The sequence below is a fragment of the Rhea americana genome, unplaced genomic scaffold (assembly GCF_003343005.1).
Source record: "Rhea americana isolate MKP2758 unplaced genomic scaffold, rheAme1 scaffold_116, whole genome shotgun sequence".
Taxonomy (NCBI): domain Eukaryota; kingdom Metazoa; phylum Chordata; class Aves; order Rheiformes; family Rheidae; genus Rhea; species Rhea americana.
This window is the reverse complement of record NW_028185217.1, coordinates 697,389-711,106: the sequence shown is the minus strand read 5'-3', so window position 1 is coordinate 711,106 and position 13,718 is coordinate 697,389. Positions and strand designations below refer to the sequence as shown.

At 46.2% G+C, this 13,718-nt stretch overlaps 1 protein-coding gene across 4 annotated transcripts in view; it reads left to right on the top strand.

Moving 5' to 3' along the window:
• Positions 1–1,794: 1,794 nt before the first annotated feature.
• The window catches only part of PCDH10 (protocadherin 10), a 32,863-nt gene continuing 20,939 nt past the window's right edge, over positions 1,795–13,718 (top strand). For all 4 annotated transcript variants that reach the window (XM_085318001.1, XM_085317985.1, XM_085318007.1 and 1 more), the window contains exons 1-3: positions 1,795–5,408; positions 6,714–6,772; positions 7,348–7,454. In XM_085318001.1, coding sequence (XP_085174127.1) covers positions 2,811–5,408; positions 6,714–6,772; positions 7,348–7,454 — 2,764 coding nt within the window. In that variant the 5' untranslated portion in view covers positions 1,795–2,810. The remainder of the gene's footprint in view (positions 5,409–6,713; positions 6,773–7,347; positions 7,455–13,718) is intronic.

The following is a 13,718-nucleotide window of genomic DNA, read 5'->3' as shown; positions in this document are numbered from 1 at the left end:
AGGGAGCGCGGGCGTGAGGCCGAGCCCGCTGCGGCTGCGGCGCCGTTCGCGCGGCCTCCCCCGCTCGCAGCTTCGCCGCCGCTGGAGCCGGATGAGCCATTTTTGCCGGCAGCGCGGCATTTTAGCGGCTCGAAGGCGGGACCCGCGCACCGGGGAGCGACCGGGGCGGGGGGGGGGAGGGCGGGAGCAGGCTGCGGCGAGCGGCGGGGTGGCCGGACGGATGCAAATATGCATAAAGACGGAGATGGTTTTGGTGTACGGACAAGTTCAGAAATGGGGAGTCCTGTGTTTCTGCAGCAGAAGATGGATCTGCGTGTATACTTTGTCGAAACATACCAAAGGGAGCCGCTGTTCAGTCAGTGATCAAAGGTGGGGTCACGAATCACTCATCTTTAAAGCAGAACCTACGCCTACCTCCTACGTGATGTTCCTAAGAAACAGTAAAACAGCGTTGTGTAAAAATGCAAAAGTTGTATTTCATCCTATGTGCTCATTTGCCCCCGCCCCGTTCTGGAAAGTTATGGACGCAGACCTGTAAAAAGTCCATAGCATAGTATGGGATACGAATATGACTGGGTTAGATCCGAGAAAAACCGTCTCAAATTTTCGAATTCTAATTTCTCATTTCGAAGCTTCCTAACCAGTGCCAGCGTAGGTGCACGTTCAAAATGCCTTGATTATAAATGTGTCGAGCACCTAAGGTGCTATAGACGCTATGGTAGAATTCACTTTACTTAGCACAGACCTGCCTTTTCACTGTCCAGGGGAAAGGGGGGAGGGAAATGTCCTATTGCATTATGAGGCAGGAGGCTTTCCAACGTGTCTTACTGAAATGTGCCAGATTAGGAGTTGCAAAACAGTGTCTCAGTGACTGATACCAATGCCTCCTCTAAACCCTCAGCGTAGAATAACAGCTGCTGAACGTTTATCAATGTTACCTACGTTGACAGCGTGGAAAACACCAATGCAGCAAGCAATGATATTTTGTATGAGAGCATTTCACTTGAAAATAAACAAATCGATGGCTGTGACCTTCTACAGATTCCTCCTCCCTCCTCCTCATCCCCCCGCCCCGTGATGCGCGTCCCTTCCCCCTTCCGCCACGCTGAGGACTCCGTGACAGAATATACGACCAGTTTCCTTTTCGGCTCATACCTGTTACATTAGTGGAAATTCAAAGAGTGTAAATCAGAGGGGAAATGCGGCACAGACTTTTGATACTTTAAATTGGCTGGGGCTGGAAACAACGTACTGGCATACAGTGGAAATTTGCACTTTCTCCACAGCCAAACAAATTTGCTAAGGCAGCCCAAGAGAGAGAGGGGGGAAAAAATCAAGTTTCCTTTGTTTATGCTTTTTCTAAAAACGTCCGTTGCGCTGTGGAGCCAGGTATCGGGTAGGAAACTTCGTAGTGGTGGAAATTCCCTCTCCAAGGAGACGATTGTTTATCATTACCCGCGTGCGCGCTGATGACGAGAGGTGCTCTCCCTCCCCAGCCGCGGCGGTGGCGGCGGGAGAACAGTCCCCGTCGGAGGCAGGGAGGCAGGCAGGGAGGCAGGCAGGAGGCATCCCCAGCAGCGCCGCGGGAGCTGCAGGACTCGCCGCGCGCCGCCGCGCGCCAGCCCGGCCCCAGCGCCGGCCACCGGCCGCTCGCCCCTCTGTGATGCGGGCTGCTTGACGTGCGCCGTGGCCAATCGGGTGCCGCCCCTGGGGGCGTTGCTGCCAGCTGATTGGTTGGCAGGAGCAGAGCGCTGCGCAAAAACAGAAAAGCCGAGCGCTCGCCGCTCAGAAACTGCCGGCAGAGATCAGAGGAGCCGGGGCTGGAACAGGAGCCGCGATCGCAGCCGGGACGGGAGGAGCGCGGCGGCGGCAGCAGCAGCAGCAGCGAGCAGAGACAGACAGACAGACAGACAGACAGAGAGCCAGAGAGAGGGGTTAGACGCAAAAGCAGCGAGGGAGGAAAAAACAAAACTGATCAGCACATCCACAAAAAGCAGAGTGATGATGATGATGAACGTAATAATAGCAATAACAGAAGAAAATGAAAATAATAGAAGAGAGAAAATCTAAGATCCTTAAATAAAAGGAGGAAATCCCAGAGAAATCAGAGAATGAAAGTTTCGGGTAGCACAGCTGCTTTCTGTCTTTTTTGATATGAAATCTTTCTGCGGCTTATATGTATTTTCTTAATTTTGCGGTTTTCTGCTCTTTTCTTGCATCTAAAGAGGGCATGTCCACCGGCTTTTCCAGCAACATCTACCCCTCCAGCTCCCACCAGGAAGACAACCCGAGGACAATCTTGAAATATAAAAATTTCCTCCTTGGGATTTGCTGCCGCTGCTGCCTCCGCCGCCACTGCTGCTGCCGCGGTGCAGTGCCAAGACTCTCGGAATAAATAAAAGCGGGCTACTGTGTATCTATAGATACATCCAGCTAATAGCTATTATTAGTTGGCCATTTATTTCGAAGATCACAGATGAAGTGGAGACGCCTGTCTTCTTCATTTGGTCAGCGTGTGAAACAATAATACTCGTAACAAAAAGGAGGGAGATGGGGGAGGGAAAGAAAATCCTAACATGAATCAGAAGAAATAATACCTAGCGCACACCCCCGCAGTCAAAACCCCTTCGCCTTCCCCCTCCCCCGATCCCTCTCTATCCGCACACTCGCAGCCGCGCACACACACATACACACACGCAGGCACGCACACACTGTACTGTGTGTATTTTCGGAGGAGGAGGTGGTGGTGGCTTTTGGAAGAGGAGGAGGAGGTGGTGTTGGGAAGGGGGGATCTCTTTCCCCATTTGGAGATGATTGTGCTATTCCTCTTTGCCTTGYTCTGGATGGTGGAGGGGGCCCTTTGCCAGCTCCATTACACCGTGCAGGAAGAGCAGGAGCATGGCACGTTCGTGGGGAATATCGCCGAGGACCTGGGCTTGGACATTACAAAACTTTCGGCTCGCCGCTTCCAGACAGTGCCCAACTCCCGCAGCCCTTACCTGGAGCTCAACCTGGAGACTGGGGTGCTGTACGTGAACGAGAAGATCGACCGTGAGCAGATCTGCAAACAGAGCCCCTCCTGCCTGCTGCACCTGGAGGTCTTCCTGGAGAACCCCCTGGAGCTGTTCCGGGTGGAGATCGAGGTGCTGGATATCAACGACAACCCGCCCTCCTTCCCGGAGCCCGACCTGACGGTGGAGATCTCGGAGAGCGCCACGCCGGGCACCCGCTTCCCCCTGGAGAGCGCCTTCGACCCCGACGTGGGCACCAACTCGCTGCGCACCTACGAGATCACCCCCAACAGCTACTTCTCCCTCGACGTGCAGACGCAGGGCGACGGCAACCGCTTCGCCGAGCTGGTGCTCGACAAGCCGCTGGACCGGGAGCAGCAGGCGGTGCACCGCTACGTGCTGACCGCGGTGGACGGCGGGCAGCCCCAGCAGCGCACCGGCACCGCCCTGCTCACCATCAGGGTGCTGGACTCCAACGACAACGTCCCCGCCTTCGAGCAGCCCGTCTACACCGTGTCGCTGCCGGAGAACTCGCCGCCCGGCACCCTGGTGCTGCAGCTCAACGCCACCGACCCCGATGAGGGCCAAAACGGCGAGGTCATCTACTCCTTCAGCAGCCACATCTCGGCCCGCGCCCGRGAGCTCTTCGGCATCGCGCCGCGCACGGGGCGGCTGGAGGTGAGCGGCGAGCTGGACTACGAGGAGAGCAGCGTGTACCAGGTGTACGTGCAAGCCAAGGACCTGGGGCCCAACGCCGTGCCGGCGCACTGCAAGGTGCTGGTGCGGGTGCTGGACGCCAACGACAACGCGCCCGAGATCAGCTTCTCCACCGTGAAGGAGGCGGTGAGCGAGGCGGCGGCGCCGGGCACCGTGGTGGCCCTCTTCAGCGTCTCGGACCGCGACTCGGAGGAGAACGGGCAGGTGCAGTGCGAGCTGCTGCAGGGCGACGCGCCCTTCCGCCTCAAGAGCTCCTTCAAGAACTACTACACCATCGTCACCGAGGGTCCGCTGGACCGCGAGCAGCCCGGCGGCGACGCCTACACCCTCACCGTGGTGGCGCGGGACCGCGGCGAGCCGCCGCTCAGCACCAGCAAGTCCATCCAGGTGCGGGTGAGCGACGTGAACGACAACGCGCCGCGCTTCAGCCAGCCCGTCTACCAGGTGTACGTGAGCGAGAACAACGTGCCCGGCGCCTACATCTACGCCGTCAGCGCCACCGACCGCGACCAGGGCGCCAACGCCCAGCTCGCCTACTCCATCCTGGAGAGCCAGATCCAGGGCATGTCCGTCTTCACCTACGTCTCCATCAACTCCGAGAACGGCTTCCTCTACGCCCTCCGCTCCTTCGACTACGAGCAGCTCAAGGAGTTCAGCTTCCAGGTGGAGGCCCGCGACGCCGGCGAGGAGCCGCAGCCGCTGGCCGGCAACGCCACCGTCAACATCGTCGTGGTGGACCAGAACGACAACGCGCCGGCCATCGTGAGCCCGCTGCCCGGCCGCAACGGCACGCCGGCGCGGGAGGCGCTGCCGCGGGGCGCCGAGCCGGGCTACCTGGTGAGCCGCGTGGCGGCGGTGGACGCCGACGACGGCGAGAACGCCCGCCTCACCTACAGCATCGCCCGCGGCAATGAGGCCAGCCTCTTCCGCATGGACTGGCGCACCGGCGAGCTGCGCACGGCGCGCAGGGTGCCGGCCAAGCGCGACCCGCAGCGCCCCTACGAGCTGGTCATCGAGGTGCGCGACCACGGGCAGCCGCCGCTCTCCTCCACCGCCGCCATCCAGGTGGTGCTGGTGGACGGCGCGGCCGAGCGGCCCGGCGGCGGCGGCGGCGGCCCGGGCGCGGGGGCGGGCGCGGGGGGCGGTGGCGGCGGCGGCGAACATCGCCCCAGCCGCGCCGGGGGGGAGACCTCGCTCGACCTCACCCTCATCCTCATCATCGCCCTGGGCTCTGTGTCCTTCATCTTCCTGCTGGCCATGATCGTGCTCGCCGTGCGTTGCCAGAAGGAGAAGAAGCTCAACATCTACACCTGCCTGGCCAGCGACTGCTGCCTGGGCTGCTGCTGCTGCTGCCCCTGCTGCAGCCGCCAGGCGCGGGCCCGCAAGAAGAAGCTCAGCAAGTCGGACATCATGCTGGTGCAGAGCTCCAACGTGCCCAGCAACCCGGCCCAAGTGCCCGTGGAGGAGTCGGGCAGCTTCGGCTCCCACCACCACAACCAGAACTACTGCTACCAGGTCTGCCTCACGCCCGAGTCCGCCAAGACCGACCTGATGTTCCTCAAGCCCTGCAGCCCCTCCCGCAGCACCGACACCGAGCACAACCCCTGCGGGGCCATCGTGACCGGCTACGCCGACCAGCAGCCCGACATCATCTCCAACGGCAGCATTTTGTCCAGCGAGGTGAGGTCCGGCACGCGTGTCTCCCCCCCGCCCCCCTCCCCCACCCCGCCGCGGTCCCGCGCGCGGCGGCCGTTGGGGACCGTTAGGCGACCGTTACCGGCCGGCCCCTGCCCCTCCTGTCAGAGCCGCGCCGCGGGCTCGCCGCCGGCGCCGCCTTTATTTTTAAACCGCCCGTGTGTTGCCGGGCGGGGTATTGCTTTTCCCAGAATGGCAGCAACTGGCAGTAATGAAATGAGGCGAAGAATCATTACAGGGTCTTCCGACGCAAAATGTTAAGACTGTGTGTGTGTCTGTGTGTGTAGGGGGTGTCCTTACTGCAATCTTTGTATGCCCAAATAAGGTTTAGGGCGACCCCCCCCCCCCAGGACTGTGAAAATTTCTACAGTTAGCAGGAACTTTAATTTGTGAGTTGGAGTTTATTAATAGACTTCACTCTGTCTGAACAGCTCTTTATAACCCAAAACTGAGCTTGCAAAGAAAAACATCAAGAAAGAATTTCCACGAAATTACCTATGGAGACTTAATGTCCCCTCTTGTTAAACGTGTTGTCTGTACTGTGTTATCTAGTGTGTAGAGAATTCCTATCAGAACATACGTCTTGTCATAATACTCCCTGTTAGTCATTTTCTACTATGTTAGCTAATATGTGTACTAATGCAAAAAAAAAAAAAAATCTCTTTACATTGAATACTGAAACCTGAATGCTGTCCAATCTGGCCAGGGCAGTTTGAATGGTATTTTTCTAAAGCAGTTTAAGTTTTACAGTAAGATTTTTGACACTGGCTTGTTATATTGACCTTTCTTCAAATTGTATGTTAACTCGTATTTTCTCTTGCTTTTTTGAGGGCTGGAGCATATCTCAGTGTATTTTTTTTCCTTAGGGTGCAATAGCTATACTGTCTCCACTGTTTTATACACTGAAATTAAGAACAGATTGAACAGCAGATTACACCAAGTTTTTCTGAGTCAGTAGCATGCAACTCCAGAAATAGTTCTGTTGACTTTCCTGAGTGTCCTTGTGATTGTTGACAGCATGTACTTTGGGGGGGGGGAACTTTCAGAATCTTACTGCAGAGAACTCAGAAGAAATCCCTGATGCTTTCACATATGTATATGATTAAGAGTAGATAGGTTTTTTTCCTTTTTTTTTCCCTCACACTCCTAGAAAAAGTTGTGTAGGCCTAGTTGTAACTAAACATTCCCATTTACAGTCAATCTGGTGAGCTGCTCTAGTGTATTTTCAGGTGCTGGGTACAAAAGTATTAAGATTTCAAATGTTTTTCCAAACTTACTTTTTTTTTACAGACAAAACATCAGCGTGCTGAGCTCAGTTATCTAGTTGATAGACCCCGACGGGTAAACAGGTATGAACTCCTTACTCTTGTTTTGCTAGTGTGTGCTTTAGCAAGTGTGAATGCGATGCAAAAATGTGTTTACTGCAGACATAAAATAGTAGCCAAGCAATGGGAAAACGAATGTATGTAGACATACTAATTAAAACACTATCRACTAAATAAATTGGGATTATGACTTCTCTGAACCTATTTCAAAGCCATCTGATGAAAGCAAAAATCACATTTTGTATTAGTCTAAAACATGCTTTAATATACTCTAAGAATCCTTCTGTATCCTCTGCCAGATAATATTGACCTCTCTGAGTGAAAGTTTAGCTATCCAGCTTACATAAGTGCTACCAAATTATTCATAACAATTACATGAAATCCAGGCAGAGTAATGATGGCTACTGCCAGCTTCAGTTGGATTACTAATGTCTGAAAACACAAGTTTTGTTTATAATGGACAGAGTGGCTCTGCAGAAGCAGTGCAGCATGCAAGAGCGGGTGAATGCAGCACCGTGTTTGGCCATGTGATGGCAGAAGAATGTCTTAAGAGTTCCTCTTTCATCTTTATTCTAATGTAAAGATGTTTCTGTGTCTAGTTCTGCATTCCAGGAAGCAGACATAGTAAGCTCTAAGGACAGTGGTCATGGAGACAGTGAGCAAGGAGACAGTGATCATGATGCCACTAATCGAGGTCAATCCTCTGGTAAGTCTGATAAAAGAATGGAAACAGTAGATCTTTAAGTAAGGGGACTAGAAAGAGCAGTCACATACAGGAATGTCAGACAATAGTGGCATAAAATAATGTGAGACTGTTCTGTGGAGGACTGGTTTTAGGTCAGCTTACTGCTATGGTAACCTGTGCAAGAAGATGATTTTGAAACTTTAGAAGAAACAGTTTATTCTATTCTTTTGATTTGGGAGTTTTTAGTATGTTATTCTGCATCATTGGCTGTAGCAAAACTTCCTGCACAGTGAAACAAAGTTCTTGGTACGTTTTACAGTGCAGTTTTTTTCTACTGCAGATCTGCAGGATTTCAAAGCATTAGGCAACTTTGTTCAGTGGGGACTTTGGCTGACATGGCAGTGTGAAGGAGGAGTTCCCAAGAGAAAGAAAGAACCCRGTGGTTGAATGACAGCCAGACTGTGAGGATTTTTGCTGGGGATCAGTGGAGACGCATTAGGTGCTTTGAATGTGTAATACCTTAGCATTTTTCTGTGGATTGTTTTTAATTCAAATTAAAGCACCATAAAGTATAAGTGATCTCCATGTTAATGAGTGTAAGGTATTCCTAAATATGCTTCTTTCAGTCATAATGGAAGAAAGAAATACTTCGGAAGCTTTACTTTAAAATCATATTGTCTTGACTTGAATCATCTAAGTGTATCATTTCCACTGTTATTCCTGTGTGCAGCTTGCTGTCTTTGCTCTCACACTGTCATTTTTCTTTTGAAAAGGGACATTTGTTTAGTGTCTGTGCATTACAATTCCTTCTCACCCTCACACTGTCTTAGCCAGAAATGCTTTTGTGTTCTTCCCTACCACAGTCTCTGAAGGTTTGGTATGTCCTGATTCAATACAGTGATTTCTTACCCCTTTTTCCTTCTGTGCTGTGTCACATAGAGGGATTTGCTATGAAATTACTGCACAAAATGATGGCTGAATTTCTCCAGTCCTCCATCCTGTCTTTTCCTGATCCCATCTTAAAAGATGTCAGAGTAAGGGGCTCAGTACTGTCATCCAGAGCTGTCTCACCCACTTGGTCTGTTAACATCCTCTATTTTCTTGCTGCTATAGTCACTGTCCCCTTAATGATGGGAAACCCGGCGCCAGGGGAAAATGAGGCTGCTACAGGGCCCCTTTATATTGCTGCAAGTCATTAATATGCAGACCTAATGAGACTTGAGAAGAGCCAAGAGTCTCCGGAGCTCCCTGCTTCTTGCAGGGCTTCATGCTAAGTGAACAGAGTGTCTATTTTGTGTCTGGGAACCTGACAACAAACCACATCTTGCCAGAAGTTTACATCGGAACACAGAGCCTCTTTCATTTTTTGGCCTATATATGGCGTATGATTTATTGTTGTCTTAAAAAGCCATGTATTTAGCCTCTCCCCCCACCCATTCTTTTGCACTGTTTCTGATGCAGCAGTCAGTGCTACTGAGTTATAAAAAGCTCCCTCTTCTCCTGCCCCCTCCATGTTACATTTTTTCTTTTACTCATTTTACTGCAGCAGTCATCTCGGTGAACATTTCAATCAGTTCAGTCCCTCAACATAATGAACCATAAAAACCAAACAGGAGAGAAAAGAATAAATATCTGCAGAAGGGGCTGGATTTGACTGATGGTAGGAATAGAATCATATGGTTCTGTATCAGCTGAAATCTATTTTATTTCAGAAGCATCCATTGCTGTTAYTGTTTTTTCCTCTTTATTCTTTCTCTTCATTTCTAAAATGGTCTTTCTCAGATAAGAACTTTGGAACTATTCTCAGAATTTACATTAGTTCTTAGCCAGGTAAATTCTTTATTATTTCTATATTATTGAAATAGGAAAAAGAAATTATTCCATACTTTTAAAATAATCTCAAATCATTTAAGAATCTGATGTGATTTATGGGCTTCTGTATCTTAAATGGAAATTACATATGAATTAATGAAAGCTGATGGTTAGATTTGGTCTATTCATAATTAACAGTTTGAACTGAAACCTCAAACACACAGGTCTTTAAAATTTAGTATATTATTGCAGTACTGTGAGGGTAATTTGCATGAACAATTTTTAAACATTAGTTTCAAATAGATAATTAAATAGAAATCTCTAAAGAAACTGCTCTAATTTTGGGGAAGTACAGTAATTTTTGTGCTGAACCTTGCTGTCATGATGCAAACAATGTGCCTTTTGAYGTCAGTGATGACAAGGAAGTGATTTTGATATGAAAACTTCACTCTTGTTMTTAGTATTTGACATTAAATTTTATGAAAAGATGAGAGTAAATCTTGTTTGATCTTGAATGGCTAGAGGAAATGTCTGAGGGAGTGCCTTTTCAGTGCCATTATAACATGGCAAAATGCTGGACCATTTTTTTTCAAGTGGTCACCTGACACCATGCAGCAGCATATTAGTTTTCAAAAGCATTGTATTTTTTTCCGGTAATATTTAATGGACAATTCACATTGTCAAATGAAACATACCCCTTGCCAGTTTTCATCAGCAACATGTTCTGCTTGYGAAACATCTTTTCATTTTTCTGTGCATGTCTTTTTGTCACCAGCAAATAGTCTGATGGCATACGAGAAGCTATTCTGTAGTAGTCCATTGTTAGTTAAGCTGACTGTCAAAGTCATGGTGAATTATTATTTGGGAAGGAAAATATGCAGGATGAAAATGTATTACTGTGTCATAGACTTATCCCGTACGACAATTTAGGAAGAATTCTAAACTGAGCTGTTGTAGCTACCATAAAATACATTGTTACATTTTGAAATAAGAATCTAGTTCCCTTTTTACAGAATGTACTTTCTTAATAGTGATTTAATCACAGCTTGAAAAGTGTTTGTACTGAATGCTTATATGTAAGGGATTCATGTTACTCCTATTAAAGTGGCACCTGAATTCCTCATAACTATCTACCTACTTACCTATCTTAATATTCATGAACTAGAAAACTTGTCATCTGCATTTGGTGGGGAATGGCAAGTAATGGGATTTCAAAAGTGCTCAGGAGCTTAATTTTTGTGAGTTGACTAGGCATTTCATTGACTGGGGTAGGAATCTGAACTTTCCAGAAAATGGTTTTCCTAAGGTCAAATGAGAAGTTTTTGACAGACAGAGGAAAGGGTTTCTCAAACCTGAGACTGGTGCCCTACTTATTTAGTGCCTTTTTCTGTCTGAAGATTTTTGGGGACAAAAGCTGTTTTTGTTGTTGTTCTAGAACAAATACAACTAATACAACACTACTACCTATCATTATCGCATTGTATTTCAATCATTCTGTAGGAGTCATTCCTAAGCATGAAGTAGGTTTATTTTCTGTGGTTGATTAAATTCTTGGCTTCTCTTCTGAAATTGCCAACTTGGGTGCCAATTAATACTCTACAYGTGGATATGTTTAATTCGTATGGTTAGACACCTGTCTCTTAAGATTTGGACTCAGGCCATCAACTTWTTTTCATATGGTTGGTCACTAGTTACTCTGCTTTCTCACTCCAAACATGCAGACTTCCTAATACTATTTCTGTTTCACCTTTTTTTGCTGAATTGGCATGGTCACTCAGATATGCTTAAGGAAGGAATATCTTAAATGTGAAGATAAATAAATGTTCTGTAATGTATGTACTCTAAAATGAGTCAACCTATATTATAACCTACTCAGTGCAATATTGGGCAGTTTACATCTGTGATAGGCTAAAGTCTTTAGACTGATGAGCTTTATGAAGGGAGTTGCAGGGTAGTAAAAAGGCACAGGTTGAAACATTACTTCACACCTGTACAGTTGTAGTAAAAACCAAGATGGTTAGTATACATTACTGCTGAGATGTGTAAGGGCCACAATATTTCAGTCTTCATGAGAAGAAAAATCTGGTAAGTCAAAAGAAAAAAAACTAATGATAAAGGGACAGAGAAAAACAGTATTTCTTCTGAGCCTAAGTAGAGTGACAGCTAAATCCTGTTTTGAAGATCACCTGGGCTAAGAGTCTGTCTCAGATAAAATGAGAATGAACATAAAAATGGCTTAGAGAAGTGCTTTGACTCTAGCTGAGGGTTTTTTTTTTCTTTCTCCTTTGGGCTGCATACTTAAGAATGTTTGCATCTCAGTGGTCCAGATAGGACTTTGAAGTTGAGATTTGGAAGAGTTGAATATTGAAGATGTTTAAGTCTTTATTCATGTTCTCATGCAGATGAAGTCTGTTTTATCCAAGGCAGCACACCGATTACTTAGTAAGAAGGAATGATAACTCTGTTTCATAGAAAGTCCATTTTCTTCAGTAGTTAGTGTTCTGCAACGGAGGTTAAAATCATTATTCTCATTAGTAGACAGAAAACATGAATCACGGGGAAATGAGTAACTTGCTCATAGTTACTCATACTTGMTCATCTAGCCAAATGAGTGGTTGATCGAGTAATGGAACTCTGAACAGGAGTCCTAGTTCCCTAAGTCACACTTGTCTCYCATCTAATCATTAGAAAGCTACCACAGGAGAAATGACAAATGCCACTTAATTCTAAACAAAAGCCAAAGTTGTGAAGAAAATGGCACACAYTGAGGAGGGAGGGGGAAATCAGTAATAATATTATGAAAATATTTTGTCATCATATTACTTTATTTATTCAGTAATACATCTGAACATGTTCACTCATTAGTCTAAAGGTTTGGTGTGCAGCTGTTCTCCTATAAGTAAGTTAAGAAAGAATAAWTTTTTTAAAAAAAAATATTTTAGGCCTGATTTTCTCTTTGATCAGAGCAGTTTTTCAAATCAATTAAATTCATGCACACAGAAATTTTGATATTTCTCMTTTTGAAATATGAAAAGGAAACAAATTAGGAATATGCTTTAGAAATGAAACAATACTAAGTATCTTGTTCAAACCACCTGCATTTGAGAAGYTGAGATACAAATATAAAAATTAATCTTTAACTCCTTTCCTAGTTTTTGGTTGRGGGGGGAGCAAGGGGTTATTTTTCTTCAGAATCTGCAAAGTCACRTTGCCTACTGGCCTATCTAGTAATAAGACTTGAACGAAGGAAGATTAGTAATGAACTGATTGCCTTTGCCATGAGCTTTTATATGTATACTGTGTTTAGATTAGTGCAGTGCTTACCATTTTCCAGCACTTCAGTACTCTGAGGACATTTGAAATTCATAATTCAGTCACATTTAAAATCTCAGTTTTTCTGCATGCAAAGTCTAATATGATAACTAAATGAAAAATGTAAAGCATTTTTCTTTAATATAGATTAGCAATTATGATGGATAGTTTAATTCAAAAAGACTATATATATAAAAAACAGATTTATGAGAGAGGTGAGATGGAAGTGTTATACTGCTGAAGCTTTCTTCTGTTATAAATCAAGAATATGATTCTTGGCGTATGAAGGAGTCCTGTGCTGGATATCTTACTTCCTTTACCATAATATATCCTTTCTTCTTGGAAAATAGAAAAAATCTTCTTCCCTCCCCCCCCCCTTTTTTGAATATTTTTCAATTAAAACAGAATGATATATCAGCCATAGTAAAACAAAACAAAAAAAGRGGGGAGGAAGAATAGCCAGCATCCGTATCATAGTTAATGAAAATACACGTTAAGTGCCCAGGGATCTTAAAATCAGGGTGCTAATTTGAATTTATTTTTCTCTCAAGATATTAAGACCAAGGGCTTGATTGTGCATCCATTAAACTCTTTGGGAATGTTACARTTGACTCAAGTAGGAGTAGAATCCAGCCTAGTCCTCTCTGAACATTTTGTTCTATTCCGAAACAGGCGTGTACATGCTAGYTGTGTGTTCCAGCAGTGGATATTGTACTTCAGATTTTCAATCTTGTTTTARAAGTTCCCCTGTTCTTCAAAGGGGACAAAAGTTTGTCATACAAGCTTACATTTTATATCCCCAACTTTCATTAATTTGTTTATGCAAAATCCTGATCTATGGTGGCTGTAACATCTCTTTTATAATAAGCTGTTATATAATACTATTCAGTGCACTGCAGTAGACAAGCGTAATTCAGAAGGGAACTAAAAAATAATATTTGAATAGACACATTTTGCAGTTTCGCAACTGATAYGAAACCAAAATAGAGGATAATTTTCCAGGAGCAATAAAAATACATGAAGAAAAATATGGGTTTATCCTTGAATAAATATCTTGAATTCTTCTTCTCCACTGGCAAAATAATATAATTTAATATTTATCCACAAGTTTTTGTCTTTCTCCTGCTCCCTTTCAAGTCAGGAAACATTAAATGAGTACAG